The sequence below is a fragment of the Rhinolophus ferrumequinum genome, chromosome 12 (genome assembly GCF_004115265.2).
Source record: "Rhinolophus ferrumequinum isolate MPI-CBG mRhiFer1 chromosome 12, mRhiFer1_v1.p, whole genome shotgun sequence".
Classification (NCBI taxonomy): Eukaryota; Metazoa; Chordata; class Mammalia; order Chiroptera; family Rhinolophidae; genus Rhinolophus; species Rhinolophus ferrumequinum.
Genome location: NC_046295.1, coordinates 79,117,429 through 79,140,685, shown reverse-complemented (window position 1 = coordinate 79,140,685; position 23,257 = coordinate 79,117,429). Strand labels below are relative to the sequence as shown.

Here is a 23,257-nt window from a genome sequence, read left to right as displayed (position 1 = left end):
TCTGAGCCAGCCGAGCCTGAAGGTGTGAGAGGAGGCCGGAGACTCAGTCGGGGGTCACAGGCAGACGGACCCGTTCCCACTGTTTTGGATCACTCAGCCCTGCTCCCCTGGGGCCCATAAAACAGAGTGCTGATAGGTGCTATGTGGAGAAAGGCCTCAGGAGCCAGTTTGGGGCAAAGGCCGAGCCCCTCCCTGCAGCACGTCCAGAAGCCTCCATGGGCTGATGTACGCTGCAGCCCTCTGAGAGGGAGACATTGGGCTGAGTGCTAACCCAGGCAGTAGAGATGGGTAGAAGAACCGCTCAGCCAGGAGGCACAGCCTGACTTGAAGCCCAGGGGCAGGAGGAACATGCTAAGTGCCACGGGCCTTCCAGGACAGTCTTATGTGCTCACTGTGGAGCATGAGCTCAGCGCTAAATTATCAAGGCAGAAAAGGAAAAAATCACAGACCAGATCCCAAGGCTGGAGGAGCCCTGGAGAAGAGAAAACCGAACACTTTCCGGACAAGAAACAGAGAAGGTGAGGAACCTGCCTCGGGGTGCACAGCCTGGCAGAGCAGCAGGCTGGTCTGGTGGAGAAGGGGCCCAGCATCCCCACCCCGTGGGCCTGGGCAGTGGGTACTCACGCATGCACCTGTCTGCGGGCCGAGGGGCCAGGGCGTTCCCGTAGAAGCCTTCCTGACAGTGGTCACAGTGAGCGCCTGTCGTGTTGTACAGGCAACGGAGGCAGTGGCCAGACAGGGGGTCACAGTTACCCACAGCATTGGGGTCCACGTTCCCAGAGCACTGGCACTGCTGGCAGGGCTGCGGGTCCCCAGAGAGCCCCAGTGGGTCCCCAAAAGAGCCATCATCACAGATCTCACAGCGCCGCCCTAGGGAAAGGAGAAGGCTGTGCGTGGAGGAGCAAGCACGAGGAATGCAGGCCTGCTGGGTCCCCACAGGGTGAGGGCGGCATGCACCAAAGCAAGTGTCCCTAGAGTCCCCTTGTGGAGCACAGCAGGGGCTCTGCGGCCAGGCATACCGGGAGCAGGGCCCAGCTCGGCCATCAGCTGGCTGTGTGGTCTGGGGCAAGCCACTGTGCCTCTAAACCTGGGCCCCTCATCTGCAAAGTGGGGCGATAACGGCAGCGACCTCACGGGACTGTTGAGAATATGGGTGAGATAATTTGTGCTTTGCTCCCCCAGTTCTTGGGATCCCTGCTCTGGGGCCTCCGCCCAGCCCCGCTGCTGGCTGTCAGGGACCTGCTGTCAGAGCGGTCCCCAGCAAAGCAGAAATTTGACAGGACCAATGTAATGGGCTGTCTTGATGCAGCCACAGGTACCAAACTTAGACTCAGATGTCTGGGATCCTTGGAAACATTGTGTCAAGTGAAACCAGCCAGCCACCAAAGGATAAAAACTGTACAGTTTCACATAAATGAGTTACCTGGAATAGTCAAATTCAGAGAGACAGGAAGTAGAACAGTAGGTGCCAGGGGCTGAGGGGAAGGTGGAGTGGGGAGTTGGTGTTTCATGGGGACAGAGTTTATTCGGGAAGATGACAACGTTCTGGAAACGGACGGTGGAGATGGTAGCACAACAACATGAATGTACTTAATACCAACGAACTGGGTGCTCAGAAACGAACTGTGCTCTCAGAAACGGTTAAAATGGTAAATTTTGTTACATATGTAGTCATGATTATAAAAATTATAATGGAATATACCAAAGAAACATTGAATTATACACTTTAAATGGGTGGATCGTAGGGTACATGACTAATATCTCAATAAAGCTGTTTAAAAAAATATCAGATGTCTAGGATGGGCCTGAGTCCTGGAGTGAGAATGAGGAAGAGGGAGAAGACCGGGGCTGGGGATGATTTAGGCTTCACACATTACCTGGTAACATTGTTTAAAAGCTGAAAGTGTAATCCGAAGTTTTCTGCCATAATGTATCAGCCAGAGAACTTGTTAGCAAAACAGATTCCTGAGCTCCGGTCTAAGACACTAAGGCTCTGTGGGACCAGGGCTCAGTCACGGGGATTTTCAAAATCTCACCTGAATATGTTCAATGGCCCCAGTTCTGCCAGGAGCCCCCAGCAGCCTGGGGCCCTGGCTATGGGGCGATGGGACTCAGTGTCCCTAGAGGTCACGTCAGGCCTGCCACCCCTAAGCTAAGCCCTCCTTCATCTGCCACACTCCAAACCCAGGACTCCACTCCTGGAGCCCAGTTAGAAGCAGGATCCCAGGGCACGAGCCACTCACCTCTTTGGCCCAGGGGGCAGTGTGTACACACCACCTCCCTGCTCTCTGGGATGGTGGTGCAGGCTGACTGTCCAGGGCACGGACAGGGCTGGCAGTCATCAGCTTGGCCTGCGAAGGGGTTGCCATAGAAGCCTGGCAAGCAGCGCTCACAGGACGGGCCCTCGGTGTGGTGGCCACACAAGCAGATCCCTGAGAACAAGACAAGCACCCGGTTACCCCTGCCTGAGCCCAGAAGGCTCCAAAGACGGCAGGCAGGCTCCTGGTGGTGGGGGTCACGGAGCATGTCCCTGGCAGAATGTGTGGGAATCCTTCCAAGGTGGACATGCGGGGATGAAGAGTCTACCCTAGGTTCACAGCCACCGTGTGAACTTGGGCAACCATCAAACACCCCACGCCTGGGTGTCCTCACCTGCTAAATGCATAACCTCAAATGGGCTCTGACCCCACGGGGTTTCCATCAGGATTCAATAAAACCAAGCAACTAAAGTGCGGCGCACCGCCCCTGGCATATGTAAGTATTATGACTTCACCATTCTTATTTTCTTTTCCAAACCTATAACCAAACCCACAGACGACACAGCTAGCGTTTGCCCTCACAACTTTCCCTTGTCCCCTCCTTCCAGGTGCTGTTAATTGCAGGGGCCAGAGGGAGAGTGACACACTGGCCCTGACATGAGGCTCCCCTTTATGGGGTCTGTGGGATCCCGGAGGCTCCCTATCCACTGGTTTCTAGTAATGGTGGATCCTGCAAACCCCCTTCTCCAGCCCCACAGCACCTGGAGTCTGCTCAGAGCCAGGGGTGCTGAGGAAGGGAGGCCCCACGGCCAGGGACTGGGTGAGGAGCCTGGGTGAGAAGGGATTAAGCATGACCACCACTTCCAGGAGCTGGGGCTGAGAGCAGGGGGAAGGAGAGGAAACCCAGGTAGGGGGGGTGAGGGCGGGGACTCAAGCAGAGCAGGGCTGGCATCCAAGAAGAACAGTCACGCCTGCCCTGCTTTCCATTAGTGCTTGCCTCAGCCCAGCACCCACAGTGGCCGCCCTGCCCATTTGACAGATGAGGACTTGCTAAGCAGGAAGTCGTAGCACAGCCAGGGGCTCTGAGGGATGACAAACTGGTCCCATCTCATGAGCCAACTCTGCTTCCTCAGTGGGGTCTGCCTGGAGCACTGCAGGGCAGGATTATGAGGCCCCATCTGGGTTTGATTAGTGATGCCTGCCATGGGCACAAACATGGGAAGGCCCCTCATGATACGTGGGCTTTCCCTCCCTGGCTAGTCTGCTGATTCCCAGGCAGCTGTCCTTTGTCAGCTCCAGTGTGGAACCTGAGAAAAGCAGAGCAGGCGTTTCCCTTCTCAGAGACCCCACCTGCTCCAGACGGCAGCAGGATGCTGATCCTCCCACTTCCCGTAAGAGGCCCGAGTTGTGGTGTGGAGAGAGGTCAGTGTCCAGTCTCCTCCAGCACCTCCTGCCCAGTGACCTCCGCCGAGGTCTCTCTCAGTCTCCTTTATTGCAAGTGGAGATGAACAGCTGGCAGTGAACTTGTGGGAGGAGCTGCTCTGCCATCTACTGGCCGTGCGGCCTCCCTGCGCCGAGGTCCCTCGCCTGGAAGATGGGACAGCAATGGTCCTGGCATTCCCCGGGATGTTTGCAGGATTCAATCGTGTGGTGCACAGAAAGGCGGCCAGGATGTGGAGGCATTCGATGACACCATCTAGTTAGTGCTGTTTTTAGTGACACTCACACATGCACACACGCACACAGCTGGCCCTCTTTGGGTCAATACCCCTCTCACTGTTCTGGGTGTAGCCAGGTGGCCTGAGGGTGGGGTGCTAGAAAACTCACCTGTGTTGGGGTCACAGGTGCCATGATGATTACAGGTGCAGGGGACACAGTTGGCATAGGGACCTCCCAGGGGTGTCTCCCTCTTGTATCCTGGAGCACAGGACTCACAGAACTGGCCCACGTATCCCTTGGGACATGAGCAAGTCTCCACCCAGGAGGCTGGGGGGGAAAGCCCCCGCTGCGCCGACGTGAGCCGGACCTCAGTCAAGAATACTTGGCCTGAGAGCGAGAAGAGAGAGAGAAAGAGAGTTACAGGCACACGTTCTCCCCCCAACCTTCCTAGTCACACAGGCAACCGGCAAAGGGTTATTGACCCAAAGGCTGCTCATGGGTCAATTATCAGTTTAAAAAACAGTCAAAGGGCAAAGAAAAATGAGGCAATTTTCAGGACAAGAAAGGGTATGGCTGGGGATTTTACGGCAAGATGTTCACTCTCCTGGGTTATTAAAGATGCATAAATTTAAACGACGACACCATTCACAACCCTCAGATGGGTAAGCATTGTAAAGATCAATGTCTGAAGGACAGGCTGTGGGGAGCTCACGCATGTGGATGTACAAACATAACTGAGAAGGTTCTGCTTCTAGAAATAGAATAGCTCCTGTCAGACCAACCTTCCCACAGAAACCCTGGGAAAGAGTACACAACGATCTGTAAACACCGGGGGGCCTCCACAGCAGGCAGGGAGTGGGAAACGCCTGTTATGGGAATGTGACTGGTACAGCCTTTCTGAAGGAAGATCGGGCAGCACGAATCAACATTTAAAACATGGCGGTGCCTGGTACACATCTCCTAACTGAAGGTTGAGTGAATGACAGAAGGAAGTACTAGAAGCTGCTGGAAAGAGTGAAAATGCAATTCCTGTCAGGAGCCTGAGCTAGGGTGCCTCGGAGGGATCTGGGGAGCAGGGAGGCTTTGGGGGAGCATAGGGACAAAGGCAATTAAACCACAGCTCCAAAGAGGAAGAGAAGCTGGAACTATTTTGGGCTACACCGCCAAGCCTTGGACTTGAGGAGGTCTCAGGGAAAGCCGGCCGTCTAAGCCAGAGGTTCTCTAAAGCAGCAAATCACCCCTGGAAGCAAACCTGTGGGCGTTTGGGTTGTCACCACAATGGGGCCCCTTGCGGATCCCACCGCCAGCAATGGTGACTGCCGGTGGTTCTCGGCTAGTTCACTGGCTACACACCTGGTGCTCAGAGCTGCCCATTCTCCGGCCCCTCACCTGTCCAGCCCCTGCCTCTGTCCTTAGCATCCACCTGCTGCCTTGCTGGTTATGTGACTTGGGCAAGTGTCCCGACCTCCCTGGGCCTCAGAGTCCTTCACGGTACAATGGGGACAATAACTGTCTGCTGTGAGGACTCAACGAAGGCGCCCTGGCCCAGCTGCTCTGGGGTTCTCCTTATCATTACTGACCGGAAGGGCTTGGGCTGGTCCGGATGCACAGAGCGGTCAGATTGGCGAGCAGCCGCTGGAAGTGGAAGGGGGGCAGTGGAGGGTCCACGTCCTCAGAGGTCTCCTGCAGCCTGGCAGGGGCAGGGGGTCAAACCAGAGCCTGAGGCTGGGGGCAGGTGGGGCCGCGAAGCCTCCAGCAGGGGTGGGGATGGCCAGAGCCCGTGGACCACAGGGGAATCCGAGTATGCCTGGACCTCAGGGACCATCTAACCACCCGGCCTCACTTCTCAGGACAGAGCAGGACACTTACTGGAACTCAAGCTGTGCCTCCCCCGGCTGCCCGGCGTCCTGGGGGCCAGACAGGCTGGAGTGCCGCAGAGTCAGGGCCAGGCCTGCCCCTTCCAGCCTCAGCTGCACGGGACATGGGGAGCTCCCGGCAGGAACCCAGAAGGTCAGTGTGAGGGGCTGCCCATAGCTGAACCGCTGGTCCCCCAGGAACTTCTCTGAAGACAAGAGAAGAAGGCTTCGACAGTCTCCATTTAATTAACTTGATATTAAAAGTCTGTATTGATTTTATTGGCAATCAAACATTCAAACAAGACGAAAAGCACAGCAAGTAGGAAACCAAAAGCTGCTGCACAGCAGATGCTGAGGGCAGCCCCCCAATACCCGTCAGCCCAGGCTGCGGCCAGGGCTTCAGCACGTGCGACCCCTGCAGTCACACAGGGCCTCACATCTGCTGTAATGCCCGGTGCCACCGTCTTGACATTCTTAATGCTTTTACCTTTGAACGTGGGTTTTGTAGGTGAGGTCTGATGGGACAATATATGGGAGCAGAGGTGACATACACCAGCCGCACGGTGGTGGCACCTGGCCGCCGCCTCAGGCAGCACACACATGGACTCACAGGCGTGGGAGTTTAGTGAGGCTCAAAGAGGACATGGTAAGGGTCCACACGGGGGACGAAGCAGGGGCGCAGATGGCCCCACAGGCCACGCTTTCCACTGGGTCAGAATATGCTTCCAGCAGAAAAGCAGCAATGGAGTACTGAGAAACACAAAGGACCACGGAGGCCTCTGATAGCCTTTCTTACTCGGGTTATTTCTCGGTACGAGCCCACCGCTTGTGCTGGAAATCACGACAGGGAACAAGGGGATGCCCCACTGTTCCTTTTGCCCTCAGTCCCTCTGGACTCATGAGTAACTGGAGGTAGTGTGTGTTGCTAGAACGTGGGATAACAGGAAGTGAATAAAAACGTAAGTTCGTCCACCGGCCTCGCCCACTGCGGTGTGCCCTGCCCCCAACATAGAGCCCAGCAAACACTTGCGTGAATGACTCCTTTCTCTGAAATGTGTTGATGAAGCAGCCGTGGAACAGTTTTCCGTTTGTGGGCCACTGAGCTTGGAGTTTCTACCCCATGAGGCCCCAAGGATCCACGTCCTTTGCTTCCTGGCTGCAGGGCCCTTGGGTGCTACATCCACACAGCTCCTCTTGGAGAGGAGGGGAAGGGCAGGACTGGGTCGGGGAACCAGTGGATCCTGAATCTGGCCACAGAGGAGCTCAGAATGGACGCCAGTCTTCCGGTTCTGGGTGTGATCATTTCTAGGAGACCAGCGTTGCCCTAATAGATGGGGCTGTGGTCCAGAATGATCTAGAACTTCTTGCTACTGGAGGAATCCCATGGCTCTGGGCATGGGGTACAGTGGCCTGGTGGGGTGAGGGGCTAATGGGATGTGCACAAGGGTTGTCTAGGGTGGGACCGTGGCCTGAAGGAGCCCTGGTTGGCAAGGCCATGACGAGGAAGCAGGGGGGCTCCAGCAGACACTGTGGGGCATGTGGTTGGCAGAAGTACGTTCCCAAAGGTGTCCACGTCCTAACCCCTGGAACCTGTGAACGTTTTGTCACATGGCAGGGGCCATTTAAGTTTGCAGGTGGACATCAGGTTGTTAATTGGCTGACCTTAGAGATTAATAGGGATTATCTAGCTGGGCCCAAAGTGGTCACAAAGGTCCTTAAAAGATGGAAGAAGGCAGAAGAGTTGGTGTCAGGGTGATGCAATAAAAGAAAGACTGGACCAGCTCTGAAGATGGACGAAGGGGCCAAGAGCCAAGGACTGCAGTGGCCTCTAGAAGCTGGGAAAAGCAAAGGGACGGATTCTCCCCTGGAGCGTCTGGGGAACACAGCTCTGCTGACACCTTGATTTCAGCCCATTTCAGACTTCCAACCTCCAGAACACTAAGAGGATAAACTGTTTTCAGCCACTAAGTTGGTGGTAATTTGTCAGAGCAGCGACAGGAAACACACGGGGCAGTCCTGCCCTGTCTGCGCTGGAGGTACTACCTGGTGCTGTGAGCTCCTCTTCATCTTCTGGGTTCAGGAGAAGCCCCCTTGGGCTCCATCGTGCGGGATGCTCTGAGCCCCCCACTCTGCCGGCCCGCCAGCCATCATCAGCTCCTGGACAGCAAACACACACACAGGCCCCTATGATGCCCTGGAGGGTGGTCTCCATTTCACGCCTTTCCCCTGGTCCAAAGGACAGCCCCCAGAGGCCTGAACACAACCTGAAACAAGGAGCACAACCTCACATGTTCTAGAGACAGGCCACGTGAGGCTGAGAGTCGGCTAGTGCCAGCAAATGCTTGGTGCCCACAGCCGGGCAGCTCAGATCCCCATGTCAGAGCCAGGGCGGGGTCTTATGGTGGGAGGTAGCCCCAGGAGAAGCTAGAAAGCTCAGGGACCTGGCTCTCTTTGGGGCATGGGCAGACCTGTGGGCCTGCACTGCCCCTCAGTGGGTTTCAGGCACAGCATGAGGACACAGCCTTAAGACCCCAATGTGGGGCATTGGGACATCGGGGCCATTTCTAACAATACTGGACTTCAAAGAACGTCCTCATCTATGACCGCACTGCCCCTGACCTTGGAGGGCATGTGTCATTAGCCCCACTGCACACAGGGAGGCCACCTGGTTAGGAAGCGGTCAACCCAGGATAGGAACCCAGGCTTCTGGTCCCCAGTCCCAGTTCAGTCCACATTCGCGCTAGGGAACGGCAGTACACCAAGCACAGTCTAGAATAGAACAAGTGGCCTGAAGGGGACAGCTGAGGGAAGGGGTGGAGGCCAAAAACCTGAGGCACCCAAGGGGTGCAGAGGGAGGAATGAAGAAAGGAAAAGAGGTCAGAAAGGGGAGAGCCAGAGCTCCTTGGTGCCAGGCTAGGTTCTCCCCATCACTGGCTGTGTGACCCTGGGTAAGTTACTTAACCTCTCTGAAGCTGGTTCCTTATCTACAAATTGGGGGCAGTGAACTACTTTTGATCCCAGGAGCAGTTCTCAAAGTCAGTCTGAATACTCTGGGTGATCCTTGAGACTCTTTGAGGTCAAACTGTCTTCTTAATAGTAAGTAACACTAAGCTGTTATTCACATTTTTCATTCTGTCTCTCTCACAAGCATACGGTGGAGTTTTCCAGAAGCTACAAGATGTGTGAGATAGCACAACAGACTAAATGGCAGAAGCCGTGGTGAGAATCAGCTGACTTCTATGAAGCCAGGCCTTAAGGAGATGTGCAAACATGTAAAATGAGGAGCAGTCTTCTCATAATTTATTTATTTTTTTGCCATTTAGAAACAGTTATTTTTCCCAGATGGATACTATTTTTTATTACAAGTTTACTGTAATTGCTTTTAAATGAATTAATACATAGATATTTTCAAATTACTGTTTTACTTTCTAATACATAGAAATTAATCCATGTAAATTAATACACAGAAAATAACCATATAAACAACGCACATAAACAAAAGTGCTTTGAAGGCCTCAAGAATTTTCAAGAACGAAAAGGAATCCAGAGACCAAAACGTTTGAGAACTGCTGGCCGAGGATGATGTGAAATAACATGAGATGAACCCAGGGCCTGTCTCCGAGTGAGAACAGATCATGACACTGTTCTTAGGATCTATAGAATGACGCTAACGTTCATTCTAGACTCCTGGGCTAAGTGAACACCACGCTTTCCCACTCCAAGCCTCTCTCGGTCCTGCTTTCTGCGCGGCGCCCAGCAGAGGGCGCACTGTCCCTGCGTCTGGCCGGAGCCTGAGGTTCCATCCCTGGCTGACAATAAGCTCCTCCCTGGGGGTGATGTGGGGTGGCGGGACCCTGTGGGGCACAGCCAGGGTCCGCACAGGCTGGGATTTAATGCAGGGTTCAGCGTTCCACCAGAATCCTGCTCCAAAGATGCACCTCTGCCACCTGAAGTTGGGACCCAGGGTACCATGGCATCCCTGGATCCTGGACCCGGAGAAAAGGCTGGCACAGTGGTTTAGAGCAGAACTCAGGAGCTGACAGACCGTGGTGCCAACGACTCAGTTATGTGACCTACCTTTTCTGGGCCTCAGCTGACTCTATAAAATGGGAATGAAAGCAATAACTTGCTAGGGACACCGTGAGCTTCCCTGCATGAAAAGAGCACAGTGCTTGGAATACAGAAGATGCTCAATAAATGGAGACCAGGGGACTGAGCCTGAATCCTCAGCACTAGGATACTCCAAGGGAGGCCAATCTTGATCTTGAGTAACTAGAAATTCCCCGCAGGACACAAAGGCTGTTGCATACCCAGCTCCCAACCCCGCCCACAAATGTAAAGGCTGCTGGAAGCCGAGGAAAAGGCAGAGCCGGGGAGGGAGCCAAGGGTGCAGACAGGTACTCGGAGCACTGAAGGGCACAGAGGGACACATCCTGCAGGGCGGGCCGTGGGGGCCTGTGGGGGATGACTCCGCGGGGGCCTGAGGCTGCCCCTCCTTCTCACCCCCACCCACACCACCATTGCAGGGTCTCCCAAAGCAGGACGGCCTGCCCCACCGGGCTGTGAGCAGACCCCACAGAGGTGACTGCGAGGGCTCTTCTTACCCTGGCGGAAGTCCGAGAGGATATGGTACACCCGGAACCGGGCAGCGGCTGCACACACCTTGGAGTGGCCATAGCAGAAGCAGCTGGTGCAGCCAGCCGGGCTGTGGGGCTGCAAGTTAAAAGTCCCCGGGCGACATCTGAAAAAGAGGCAGGACAGGCCCACGGGCCAAATGAACAGGGGAGCCCAGCTGGACTAATGTGAATCCAGAATCACTGGGGAAACTTAAAAAAAAAAAATGTACAGGGGAGTTGCAAAGCTCGTACAGTCCCATGGCCTCTTCACCCAGCTTTCCCTATTAACACCTGATGTTACCGCAGTACATTGATCGAAACCAAGAAATTCACCTTGGTTAACATTACTAAACTGCACACTTCACTAGGATTTCACACACCCCCACCCCCTTCTCACTACTGTCTGTTTTCGGCTCCAGCGTTCCAACCAGGACACAGCATTGCATTTAGTTGTGTCCTTAATCTCCCCAATCTGTAACACCTTCTTAGTCTTTCCTTGTCTTTCAAGACCTTGACACTTTTTTTCCCCCTCTTCTTCCACGTCCCGCCCCCGCTGCCCCACACTCCGGTTCAAGCCGTTGTTTCTCAGTCTGGTTGTGTAGGACACAGTGCCCTGGCCCATGCTGGTATTTATGAGCCTTACGCTTCCCCCAGCTGAGGCAGTCGGTTGCTCGTCCTCGGTCGGCCGCTCACAGCAGCTCATGCTCACGGCAGCTCTAGCCGGCTGCCAGCCACTCATGGCAGCACACAGCAGCCCACGCTCGCTGCCAGCCACTCATGCTGGCCACTGGCCGCTCCTGGCAGCACACAGCCCACGCCGACCTCCCACAGCAGTTCACGGTAGCCGAGCTCCAGGGAGAGCCGTTGTTTACAATCTTAGCTATGGAGGTTGTTTACAGTCTTAGCTACGGAGGGCGCAGCTCACTGGCCCATGTGGGAATTGAACCTGAGACCTCAGCATTAGGAGCACGGCGCTCCAACCACCTGAGCCACTGGGCCGGCCCCCTAACCTTGACACTTTTGAAGAGTACTGGTCAGGTGTATTTTGTAGAACGTCCCTCAATTTGGGTTTGTCTGATGTTTTTCTCATGATGAGACTGAGGCTATGGGTTTTGGGAAGAAATAGAGGTGAAGTGTCCTTTTCGTTATAACACATCAGGGTAAATGATACCCATGTGACATCACTTACCCTTCACCACCTGCCAGGGTTCTCCACTGCAGGACTGCCGTATTCTCATCGTCAGAAGCAAGTCACTAAATGCAGCGCGCTAATTTCATCAGCGGCTCCTGCCCGTTACTGGTATTTAATAGTGATTTTCTATTTCCCTCATTCCTTCTACATTTATAATTTGGAATGCTTCTGCAAGGAAGATTTGTCCCTTCATCTCCATGTATTTATTTATTCACTCATCTATTTATATCAGTGTGGACTTGCGGATATTTATTTTATTCTTTGGGTTACAATCCAATACTATCGTTATTTATTTTGTTGTTCAAATTGTTCCAGCTCTGGGAGCTCTTTTAGGTTGGCTCTTGTGTCCTCTTGACACAGGGCCCCATCCTGATTTGAAGGTTTTTGTTTTCGTTTTTTTTTCTTTTTCAGTCTGTTTTTGTTTTTAAGCACTTCCTGCTTTTTGGCACTAAAGACACTCCAGGCTCATCCTGCATTTTCCCCACCCCAGCCCTCGAATCAGCCATTTCTCCAAAGAGCCCTGGGGAGGCGTTTAACAAATACAGATTCCTGGTTTTCACCCCGGGGGGCTCCATTTGAGCCTCCCAGATAGAAGAATTGGGTTCATAAGAAACTGCTGATAACCCAATGCCTGGCAGGCTCCAATGAACACATCTCATCAGGCCCTCCCATTTCACAAATGGGCAGATTGAGGCTTGGAGGGAGGACCAGCTCAAGGTACGAGGCAGTGGGGCCAAGCCGTGGGAGAACCAGGTAGGATCTGGTTCCCAGACTCCACTCTGCCTCTTCACTTGAGGAGTTTCAGGGGGAGGAAGACAGAGCAGGGAATCCACCTCCCATCCCAGGGCCCACTGGCCACATGTGGACAAGGTGTGGGGGCGGTCTGGGGCTGGCCATGGTGAGAGTCAAGGCCAGGGCCAGCCATGCAGCTTTGACACCAGCATCTTCCTGAACCAGTACAGGCCCAGCGGAAACTGCCAAGAGGAGACAGTCTACAGTATAATGCTGTGTCGGGTACTTTACACACAGGGCCCATGGCCAGAGAATCAGAGTCCCAGGCAGACCCTACCCTGGCTGCAAAAGTCAGAGACAAAGCCAGGAAGAGGAGACGGTGCATGCCCAAGGAGGTAAACCTACAATGACTTGCTAGCCCCACTGCTGGGCTAGGGATTACCCCAAACATATGAAGGAGGAAGATTAAGGACTGGCTTTGGGAAAGTCCTTCTGCCTCGTTGAGCTTTAGAGGTTCCACTTTTACCATGATAGGATGGTAAGGATATCAAATAGGTTTGAATGTTGGCTCAACTGATAGGAGCTTCTTGGAGCAGGACGTAGAGAAGGATTCGGAGGTTACAACAGGGCTCATGATAAAAACTGCTGTGTTCTGGTGGCGCCAGCCTCGGCTCATAGCGAGGCCACCCACACATGCCTCCAGGTCCAGCACAGGCAGCAGCCAACCACATATAGCTCTGTGGCTCCTACCAGGTAGCTGCAGGCTGGTAACAGGCAAGGCTGAAATTAGCCTACATGGGAGCCCCTCCCAAAAGACACCAGAAACAACACACCCAGAGGCCAGCTTCAGACCACACTAGAGCTCTACCTGGTTAGCCCCACAAGCAGAACACCCAAAGTGGGGGTCTCAACAGACATAAAAGGCTTGCAGAGGTAAAGGCTCCTCTGAGGGGTCAGCCCCCACACAGCAGCTGATACACTGTGGGTGCAGCCAGTCCTCACAGTTAGTCAGCCTAGGAGTCAACCACACCCACTAATGTGCCAAATGCAATCAAGGCTCAACTACAACAGGAGAACACACACAACACACTCAAAGGACACTCCTGGAACACACGCACAGGAGATCAGGGAGACTGTGCCATTGGATCACACAGGACACATACTACATAAGGGCACCCGGCAAAGACTGAGAGACATAGGGGATCTGCCTAATACATAGAAGCAAGCACAGAGCAGCAGCCAAAATGAGGAAACAAAGAAACATGTCCCAAATAAAAGAACAGGAGAAACCGCCAGAAATAGTACTAAATGAAATGGAGGCAACCAACCTACCAGAGACAGAGTTTAAAACATTGACTATAAGAATGCTTAAGGAACTTAGTGAGAATTTCAACAAAGAGATAGCAAGCATAAAGAAGGACACAGAAACCATAAAAAAGAACCAGGCAGAAATAAAGAATACAATAACTGAAATGAAGAATACACTAGAAGGAATCAACAGCAGATTAGATGAAGCAGAGGATCAAATCAGCAACTTAGAAGACAAGGTAGCAAAAAACACCCAATTGAAACAACAACAACAATAGCAAAAAGAATGAAAAACAATGAAGATAGTTTAAGGGACCTGTGGTATACCATCAAGTGTAACAACATTCGCATCATAGGGGTACTAGACGGAGAAGAGAGAAAGTAAGAGATTGAGAACTTATTTGAATAAATAATGACTGAAAACTTTCCTAACCTGGCAAAGGAAATAGACACAAAAACCCAGGAAGCCCAGAGAGTCCCAAACAAGATTAACCCAAACAGGCCAACACCAAGACACACTATAATTAAAATGGCAAAGGTTAAAGACAGAGAGAATCCTAAAAGCAGCAAGAGAAAGATAACTTACAAGGGAGCTCCCATAAGACTGTCAGCTGATTTCTCAACAGAAAATTGCAGGCCAGAAGGGAGTGACAGAAAATATTCAAAGTGATGAAAAACAAGGGCCTACAACCAAGACTACTCTACCCAGCAAGGCTATCATTTAAAACTGAAGGAGAGATAAAGAGCTTCCCAGACAAGAAAAAGATAAAAAAAATTCATTACTACCAAACCAGTATTACAAAAAATGTTAAAAGGACTTCTTTAAGCAGAAGAAAGGAGAAAACAAACAAACCAATGAAGATAATAAATATGAATAATAAAATGGCAATATCTATCTACCTATCAATAATCACTTTAAATGTAAATGGATTAAATGCTCCAATCAAAAGACACAGGGTGGCTGACTGGATAAGAAGACAAGAACCATGAATATGCTGCCTACAGGAGACCCACTTCAGATCGAAAGACACAGACGGAAAGTAAAGGGATGGAAAAAGATACGCGTATTTTACACAAATGGGAAAGAGAAAAAAGGGGGGGTAGTAATATTTATATCAGACAAAATAGACTTTAAAATGAAGACTATAATAAGAGACAAAGAAGGACGTTAATATGTCCAACAAGAAGACATAACCCTAGTAAACATCTACGCACCCAACATAGGAGCACCTAAATATATAAAAATAAATATTGACCAACATGAAGGCTGAGATAGACAGTAACACAATCATAGTAGGGGACCTTAACACCCCACTGACACCCAAGGGGCAGATCTTCCAGACAGAAAATCGACACAGAAACAGCAGTCTTAAATGACACACTAGACCAGATAGATTTAATTGATATTTTTAGAGCATTTTACCCCAAAGCAACAGTATATACATTCTTTTCAAGTGCACATGGAACATTTTCCAAGATAGACCACACGTTAGGCCACAAAACAAGTCTCGATAAATTTAAGAAGACTGAAATCATATCAAGCATCTTCTCTGACCACAGTGATATGAAATTAGAAGTCAGTTACAAGAAAAAAAACTAAAACACACACAAACACATGGAGACTAAATAATATGCTACTAAATAATGAGTGGGTCCACAATGAGCTCAAGGAAGAAATCAAAAGACACCTTGATTTCATTTAATGAAATCACAATGAAAATGAAAACACAATGAACCCAAATCGACGGGACACAGGGAAAGCATGCCTAAGAGGGAAATTCATAGCAATGCAGATACATCTAAAGAAACAAGAAAAATCTCAAATCAACAGTCTATCTTTACACGTAAGGGAACTGGAAAAAGAACAGCAAACAAAGCCCAAAGTGAGTACAAGGAAGGGAATAATAAAGATCAAAGCAGAAATAAATGAAATAGAGACTAAAAAAAAATAAAAAATACAGAAGATCAATGAAACCAAGAGTATTTTTTTAAAAGATAAACAAAATTGACAAACCTTTCATCAGACTCATCAAGAAAAAAAGAGAGAGGACCCAAATAAATAAAATCAGAGATGAAAGAGGAGAAATGACAACCAACATTACAGAAACACAAAACATTTTAAGAAAATACGATAAACAACTATATGCCAACAAATTGGACAATCTGGAAGAAATGGATAAATTCCTAACAGCATACAATCTTCCAAGGCTGAATCAAGAAGAAAAAGAGGGCCGGCCTGGTTGCTCAGACGATTAGAGCTCCATGCTCCTAACTCCAAAGGCTTCAATTCCCACATGGGCCAGTGGACTCTCAACCACAAGGTTGCCGGTTCGACTCCCGCAAGGGATGGTGGGCTTTGCCCCCTGCAATTAGAAACGGCAACTGGATCTGGGGCTGAGCTGCGCCCTCCACAACTAAGACTAAAAGGACAACAACTTGAAGCTGAACGGCACCCTCCACAACTAAGACTGAAAGGACAACAACTTGACTTGGAAAAAAGGCCTGGAAGTACACACTGTTCCCCAATAAAGTCCTGTTCCCCTTTCCCAATAAAATCTTTAAAAAAAAAAAAAAAGAAGAAGAAGAAAAAGAAAATCTGAACAGACCAATTACTACCAACAAAACTGAATCAAAAAGCTCCCAACAAACAGAAGCCCTGGACCCGATGGCTCCACAGGTAAATTTTACCAAACATTCAAAAAAGAATTAACACCTATTCTCCTCAAACTATTCCAAAAAGTCCAGAAAGAGGGAAGGCTCCCAAGCTTATTTTATGAGGCCAACATTACCCTGATTCCAAAACCAGATAAAAACATAACAAAAACAGAAAACTATATGCCGATATCCCTAATAAACATGGATGCAAAAATCCTCAACCAAATAATAGCAAACCAAATTCAGCAATATATTAAAAAGATCATACACCACAATCCTGGTGGAATTCACTCCTGGTATGCAATGTTGGTTCAATATCCATAAATCAATCAATGTGATACACCACATAAACAAAATGAAAAATAAAAATCATATGGTTGTATCAATAAATGCAGAAAAAGCATTTGACAAAACCCAGCATCCATTTATGATAAAAACTCTCAGCAAAGGGGGAATAGAGGGAGCATATCTCAACATAATAAAGGCCATATACGACAAACTCACAGCAAACATCATACTCAATGGGGAAAAGCTAAAAGCATTCCCCAGAAGCTCAGGAACAAGACAAGGTTGCCCACTTTCACCACTTTTATTCAGCTTGGTACTGGAAGTTCTAGCCACAGCGATCAGACAAAAACAGAAATAAAAGGCTTCCAAATGGGAGAGGAAATAGTAAAATTGTCATTAGAAGAAAATGACACTCCTAGAAGAAAATACAGGAAGTAAACTCTCAGACATTACCCCAGGTAATATTTTTACTGATATACCTCCTCAGGCAAGGGAAGCAGAAGAAAAAATAAACAAATAAGACTACATCAAATGCAGATGACATGATACTACATACAGCAGGGGTGTCCAAACTTTTTTCAACGTTTTTCACCAAGGGCCATACGCGGTAAAATACACACACAGCCGGGCCACTCACTCGAGGTGAAGTACGTATTGCCTCACCTGGTTTATTTAAGTACACTAAATATATTTTTGGAATTTGCTGCGGGCCAATAAAAAATGGATTGCGGGCCGCAGTTTAGACACCCCTGACATGCAGTGAACCAAAGATTCCACCAAAAAACTATTAGAACTGATAATTGAATTTAGCAAAGTCGCAGGATACAAAAGTAATATTCAGAAATCAGTTGTATTTTTATACACCAATAACAAACTATTAGAAAGAGAAATTAAGCAAACAATCCCATTTACAATTGCATAAAAAGAAATACTTAGGAATAAATGTAAGCAAGGAGGTAAAAGACCTGTACTCAGAAACTTATAAGACATTGAAGAGAGAAATTGAAGAAGATACAAATAAATTGAAACATATACCATACTCATGGATAGGAAAAATTAATATAGTTAAAAGGTCCATACTACCCAAAGTAATATATAGATTCAATGCAATCCGTATCAAAATACCAATGGCATTTTTCACAGAACTAAAACAAATAATCCTAAACTTTATATGGAACCATAAGAGACCACGAATAGCCATGGCAATCCTGAGAAATAAGGTGAAGCTGGAGATATCACACTACCCGACATCAAATAATACTAAAATGCTATAGTAATCAAAATAGCATGATACTGGCATAAAAACAGACGCATAGATCAATGGAATGGAACAGAGAGCCCAGAAATAAATCCATACCTATATGGTCAACAAATCTATGACAAAGGAAGCAAGAATTTACACTGGGGTAAAGACAGTCTATTTAATAAATGGTGCTGGGAACACTGGAAAGATACATGCAAAATAATAAAACTGGACCACCTTCGTACGCCATATACAAGAATAAACTCAAACTGGATTAAAGACTTAAATGTAAAACCCAAAACCATAAAATTCTTAGAAGAAAATATAGGAAGTAAACTCTCAGACATTAGCCCAGGTAATATTTTTACTGATATATCTCCTCAGGCAAGGGAAACAAAAGAAAAAATAAACAAGACTACATCAAACTGAAAGTTTTTTCACAGCAAAGGAAACCAGCAACAAAACAAAAAGACATCCTACTGAATGGGAGAAGATATTTACCAATGATACATCTGATAAGGGGTTAATATCCAAAATTTATTAAAAACAAAAAATACTCATACAACTCAACACCAAAAAAAGCCCCAAACAACCCAATTAGAAAATGGGCAGAGGGCCTGAATAGACATTTCTCCAAAGAGGACATACAGATGGCCCATAGACACATGAAAAGATGCTTATTGTCACTCATCATCAGAGAAACGCAAACAAAAACCACAAAGACATCACCTCACACCTGTCAGAATGGCTGTCATCAACAAACAACAAGTACTGATGAGGGTGTGGAGAAAAGGGGAACCCTTGTGCACTCTTGGCGGGATTGCAAATTGGTGCAGCCACTATGGAAAACAGTACGGCGGCTCCTCAAAAAATTAAAAATAGAACTACTGTATGACCCAGCAATTCCACACCTGGGTATTAATCCAAGGAAATCCAAAACACTAATTCAAAAAAATACCAGGGGTGCCAAAAAAGGGTATTCAAGTGGACACTTTGGTCAACGTTGCTGAAGCAGTAGTTCGCCATCATCAGAAGTGTGTGGACGCTGATGACGTGGACGCTGAGAAGTGTGGGGAATACAACGTGACTTGTATTCATCTTTTGTTATCAGTACATATACTATTACAATTTTAATACAATTTTCCTTTTTTAAAATGTGTATATGTTTTTTTGGCACCCTCTGTTTACTGCTGCATTATCACAACGGCCAAGATATGGAAACCGAAATGCCCATCAATAGACAATTGGATAAAACGCACTGTGGTACATTTATACTACGGAGTATTATTCTGCCATAAAAAAGAATGAAATCTTACCATTTGCAACAACACGGGTGGGCCTAGAGGATATGATGCTAACTGAAATAAGTCAGACTGAGAAAGAGAAATACCATATGATCTCACTTACATGTGGAATCTAAAGAACAGAATAAACGAGCAAACAAAACAGAAATAGACTCACACATACAGAGAAAAAACTGATGGTTGCCAGATGGGCGGGGGGTCGGGGGATGGGTGAGACAGTGAAGGGATTAGAAAGTACAAATTGGTAGTCACAAAATAATCACAGGGATGTGAAATACAGTGTGGGGAATATAATCCATAATGTTGCGAAGACGATATAGGGTGCCAGATGGGTACTGGACTTACCGGGGGAAGGGGGGGACCCCTTCATAGATTATATAAATGCCTAACCACCACTCTGTACACCTGAACCTGATTTAAACTAATATTGAATGTCAACCCTAATTATGCATACATATGCATATATACATACATATAGTTACGGGACGTATAGCACAGCATAGGGCATACAGCCAACGGTACTGCAATAGCTATGTACAGTGTCAGATGGGTAGTAGACTTGGTGAGGTTATCGTTTCGTGCTGAGTTTAAATGTCTAATCATGCTGTTTTGTACAGCTGAAACTAACAATAAAATAAAATTAAATTAAATTTAAAAAAAAGATTGCTGTGCTCATTCATAATGTCTGCCCTGGTGTGAGCTGGGAAGGCTGTGGTAAGAATAACAGGTATTTGCTCTCCCTGGATTAGATGATCTCGCCTATCCTTGCCAGCTCTTTCTTTTCAGGATTCTAAGCTAGAAAAAAATATGTCTTTTCAAGGCTTATGAACCATCCGTGATGGTGGGTGAGTCAAAATATAAACAGTGTCATACAGCCTTTAGATAACTTCCCGGATGGCAGATCCATAGCACTACAGGAAGGGTGCCAGGTGGTGAAGTGCCTGTCTGAGTCCACGCCCCCTGCTCCTCCTACCACCACAAGCCCTGAGGTCACTTCCAGGAGGGTTATTATCATACCACCTCACCTACCTGTCACACAGGCTGCCTTCCACATTCTCTTTGCAGGGACAGCGCCCACTGTAGGGGTCACAGGTACCCAGGCTGCCAGCAGGATTGCAGGTGCAGGGTCTGCCAAAGAGACAGGACAAGGGGAAACGTGTCCAATGAGCAACTCCAGAGTGGGACTAGCCTGTCCTCCTTGTAAAGAATTCTCTATCCATCCCCATTCCTGAGAGAACCAGGAGGCAGGCTGACTCAAAAGCCTGCCTCCCCCCACCTTGCCAAGGAAGTGACCCATCCACTCACCTGAATAGCAATCCATCTGCCTACACACCCACTCATCTAACCACACATCCATCCATCCATCCACCCACCCACTCACTCACCCATCTGTGCAAACTTCCATCCACCTATCCATTTATTCACTCATCACCCATCATCTTTCTACCCTTCCTTCCTTCCTTCCTTCTTTCCTTCCTTCCACCCATCTTTCTTTCTTTCCATCCATCCATCCATCCATCCATCCATCCATCCATCCATCCGCCCATCCTTTCTTTCATCCATCCATTCATCTATTCACCCACCACCATCTGACAAAACATGGTTCCTTCCCTCATAGAGTCTACAGTCCAGTGAGGACGGGCAGGCAAACAGGTAGATGCTATACTTTAGTAGGTGCTATACTCTAATAGATGTACAAGAGGCTGTGGCAGCGCCAAGGAAGTGCTTGGAGTGGGGACAAGGAGACAAGTAGAAGGGAAGACTTCCTGGAGTGGTACCTTAGTTGAGAACTGAAGAACGAGTTAGGAGTTTGCTAGACACAGGCCAGGGACAGGTGGGGGGTTAGGGAAGACAGGAATTCCTCACCCCTCCAGGGTGGGAGGAATGGCGTGTGCAAAGACCCAGAGGCCAGAGAAACCCTGGGGAAGCATCCAGGTCACCGCCTAATGGCCAGGTTTGTGGCCAGAACCACTGAGTATTTTGTGTGGGATCTGAGACTCCCCACACACCCCCAATGCATTTCCACCGCCTTCAAATATATGAGACTTGAACTAAGGCCAAGTTCATTTAAAAGTGCTTCTGAATTTATAATGGCTTTTGTTGTTGTTGATTTTTGGTCATTGTGTATTTTCTCAATCCAGTGATGGTAAGTGGGTTACTATCTTGTCTTCTGAGGTTCAGACCCCAGCAGGCCCCTGCCTGTCTCTCTTCCCTTGGATGCCCCACCAGTGCTGCAGACTCAGCTTCCCCCCCAACCACGCTCCCTTCACTGTGACCGGCCTCCCTCGTCCAGGTGCCCAGAACCCTGGGGCTCAGGTGCCCTGCCTCTCCATGGCCAAACCTAGTACAAGCCACCACGTCACCCAGTTGTTCCTGCTGCAGCCTCTGCCCCGGCGTCCAACCTCATCCCACTCCTGCTTCACGTCTACCCACAGCTCCTCCTGGGGCCTGGAAGGCTTCACTGCACCCTCTTGCTCTGCACACCCTCCTGCCCTGCACTCCCTGCTCACTGCACCTGCCTCGGAGCCTTTGCATGTGCTGTTCCCCACTGCCTGGAGCACGCGTCCCTCCCTCCCCCTGTTCCCTCAGCCCTCACTATCAGTCTCACACTAGAACTCAGTGCCTCTTCCAGGAAGCCTGTCCTCGGCCCCCAAGGCCGACCGCACTTCCACACGACTGGCTCATACTCATCTGTCTGCCTCTCCAGGGAGTGGGTGTCTCTAGTCCTTGCTCCTTGCTCAGGATGGGGGTGTGGTAGCTGCAGAATAAGAAAATGCTGACTAGAAGAAGAAAAAAAGGGATGAAGGAATGGGGGATGGAAGGAGGGAGGGAAGAACAGCTAATATCCTGTCCCTCCTGCTTCCCCGTCATTCAGTCCAAATCCACTGCTATGAGCCCCTACGGGCCGTCCACATCCATCCCCGCCACCCTCACCTGCAGCCTCCCTCGCTGAGCGAGTGGAACCCAGGCAGGCAGTGGTCACACTTCCAGCCCGTCACAGTGGTCTTGCAGCGGCAGGTGCCCGAGTCATCACACTGGAGGTGCAGGGAGCCTGGGGGAGGAAGGGCACGGGCAGCAGGAGCTGGAACGGGGAATGGGGAGGGGCTGGGGCAGCGGGGCCCACTCACCTGCCGGGTGGCAGTCGCAGGGCTGGCAGGGCATCCACACGTTCCAGCGATAGAAGTTCTCCTGGCAGTGCTGGCAGTGCGGCCCGGCCGTGTGGTCGCGGCAATGGAGGCAGCGCCCCCCGTGGCCTGTGCTGCGGAAGAGCTCCCGGTCAAACGTGCACTGCTCAGAGTGGCCGCTGCAGTTACAAGCTGTGGGCAGGAGGCAGGGGGTGTGTGTCAGCGACCATGGCATGTGGTAGGAGCGGAGTCCATGCCAGTCAGCCTCCTTGTGCTGAATGAGCAAGCAGCTCGAGGGAGGTCGAGGATGGACTTCAGGCCCAGTGTGATCAAGGATATGGAGCCCAAATAATTGATCCTAAGAGCAGAGGGGGCTCCATTAATAAATACACCAAAACACAGGCCCCTCCCAGGTAAGCCGGGGTGCACAGCCACTCAGTCATGGATCACACACTGGCCACCTTCCCCAGTGCCAGTGTGGGGAAGCTCACTCCGGGATCTCCTGTGGGTCCTCTAAGGCATAGTAATTGTGTGAATCTGGGGGTGCCCAGTGATCATGAGGTCACTCAGATGCCTGGCAAATACAAGTCACCCTTCATTCACCCATTAATTCATTTTTAAAAACCTATATACTAAGGTTGGCTCTGTCTTGACTCTGGTGATGAGCCCAAGGCGGGGATCTGACCCCAGTGAAGTCTGAACCCAGTTCCCACATGTTGCCCATGTTTGATGGAGGCCAGATGGAAGTTCTGGAGGTGGAGGGCTGTGATGGGAGAGTCAGGGAGGCTCTGGGAGCGGAAAGGGGGAGATCCTACAGGTGGGGGAGTGGGACGAGCCTTCCTGGGGGAAGTCAAAGTTACAGGTGCATCTGAGGGGTAAGCAGGAAGGAGCTGGACGGTGAAGGAAGGGAGGAGAGAGAGGGGAGAGTCCCAGGCAGGAGGTGAGAGCAGAGGACAAACTGCAAGACCAGAGAAGACCCACCCAGTGTGTGCAGGGGGTGGGCATGGCATGTGACGGGCAG

At 49.7% G+C, this 23,257-nt stretch overlaps 1 protein-coding gene across 1 annotated transcript in view; it reads right to left on the bottom strand.

The window, feature by feature from the left end:
• The window catches only part of LAMC3 (laminin subunit gamma 3), a 60,042-nt gene that overhangs the window by 16,753 nt on the left and 20,032 nt on the right, over positions 1-23,257 (bottom strand). The window contains exons 5-14 of the mRNA XM_033123745.1: positions 22,240-22,428; positions 22,046-22,163; positions 20,141-20,239; positions 10,378-10,514; positions 7,817-7,930; positions 5,787-5,979; positions 5,498-5,607; positions 4,086-4,304; positions 2,244-2,432; positions 625-870 (exon numbers count right to left, since the gene is read on the bottom strand). Coding sequence (XP_032979636.1) covers positions 625-870; positions 2,244-2,432; positions 4,086-4,304; positions 5,498-5,607; positions 5,787-5,979; positions 7,817-7,930; positions 10,378-10,514; positions 20,141-20,239; positions 22,046-22,163; positions 22,240-22,428 — 1,614 coding nt within the window. The remainder of the gene's footprint in view (positions 1-624; positions 871-2,243; positions 2,433-4,085; positions 4,305-5,497; positions 5,608-5,786; positions 5,980-7,816; positions 7,931-10,377; positions 10,515-20,140; positions 20,240-22,045; positions 22,164-22,239; positions 22,429-23,257) is intronic.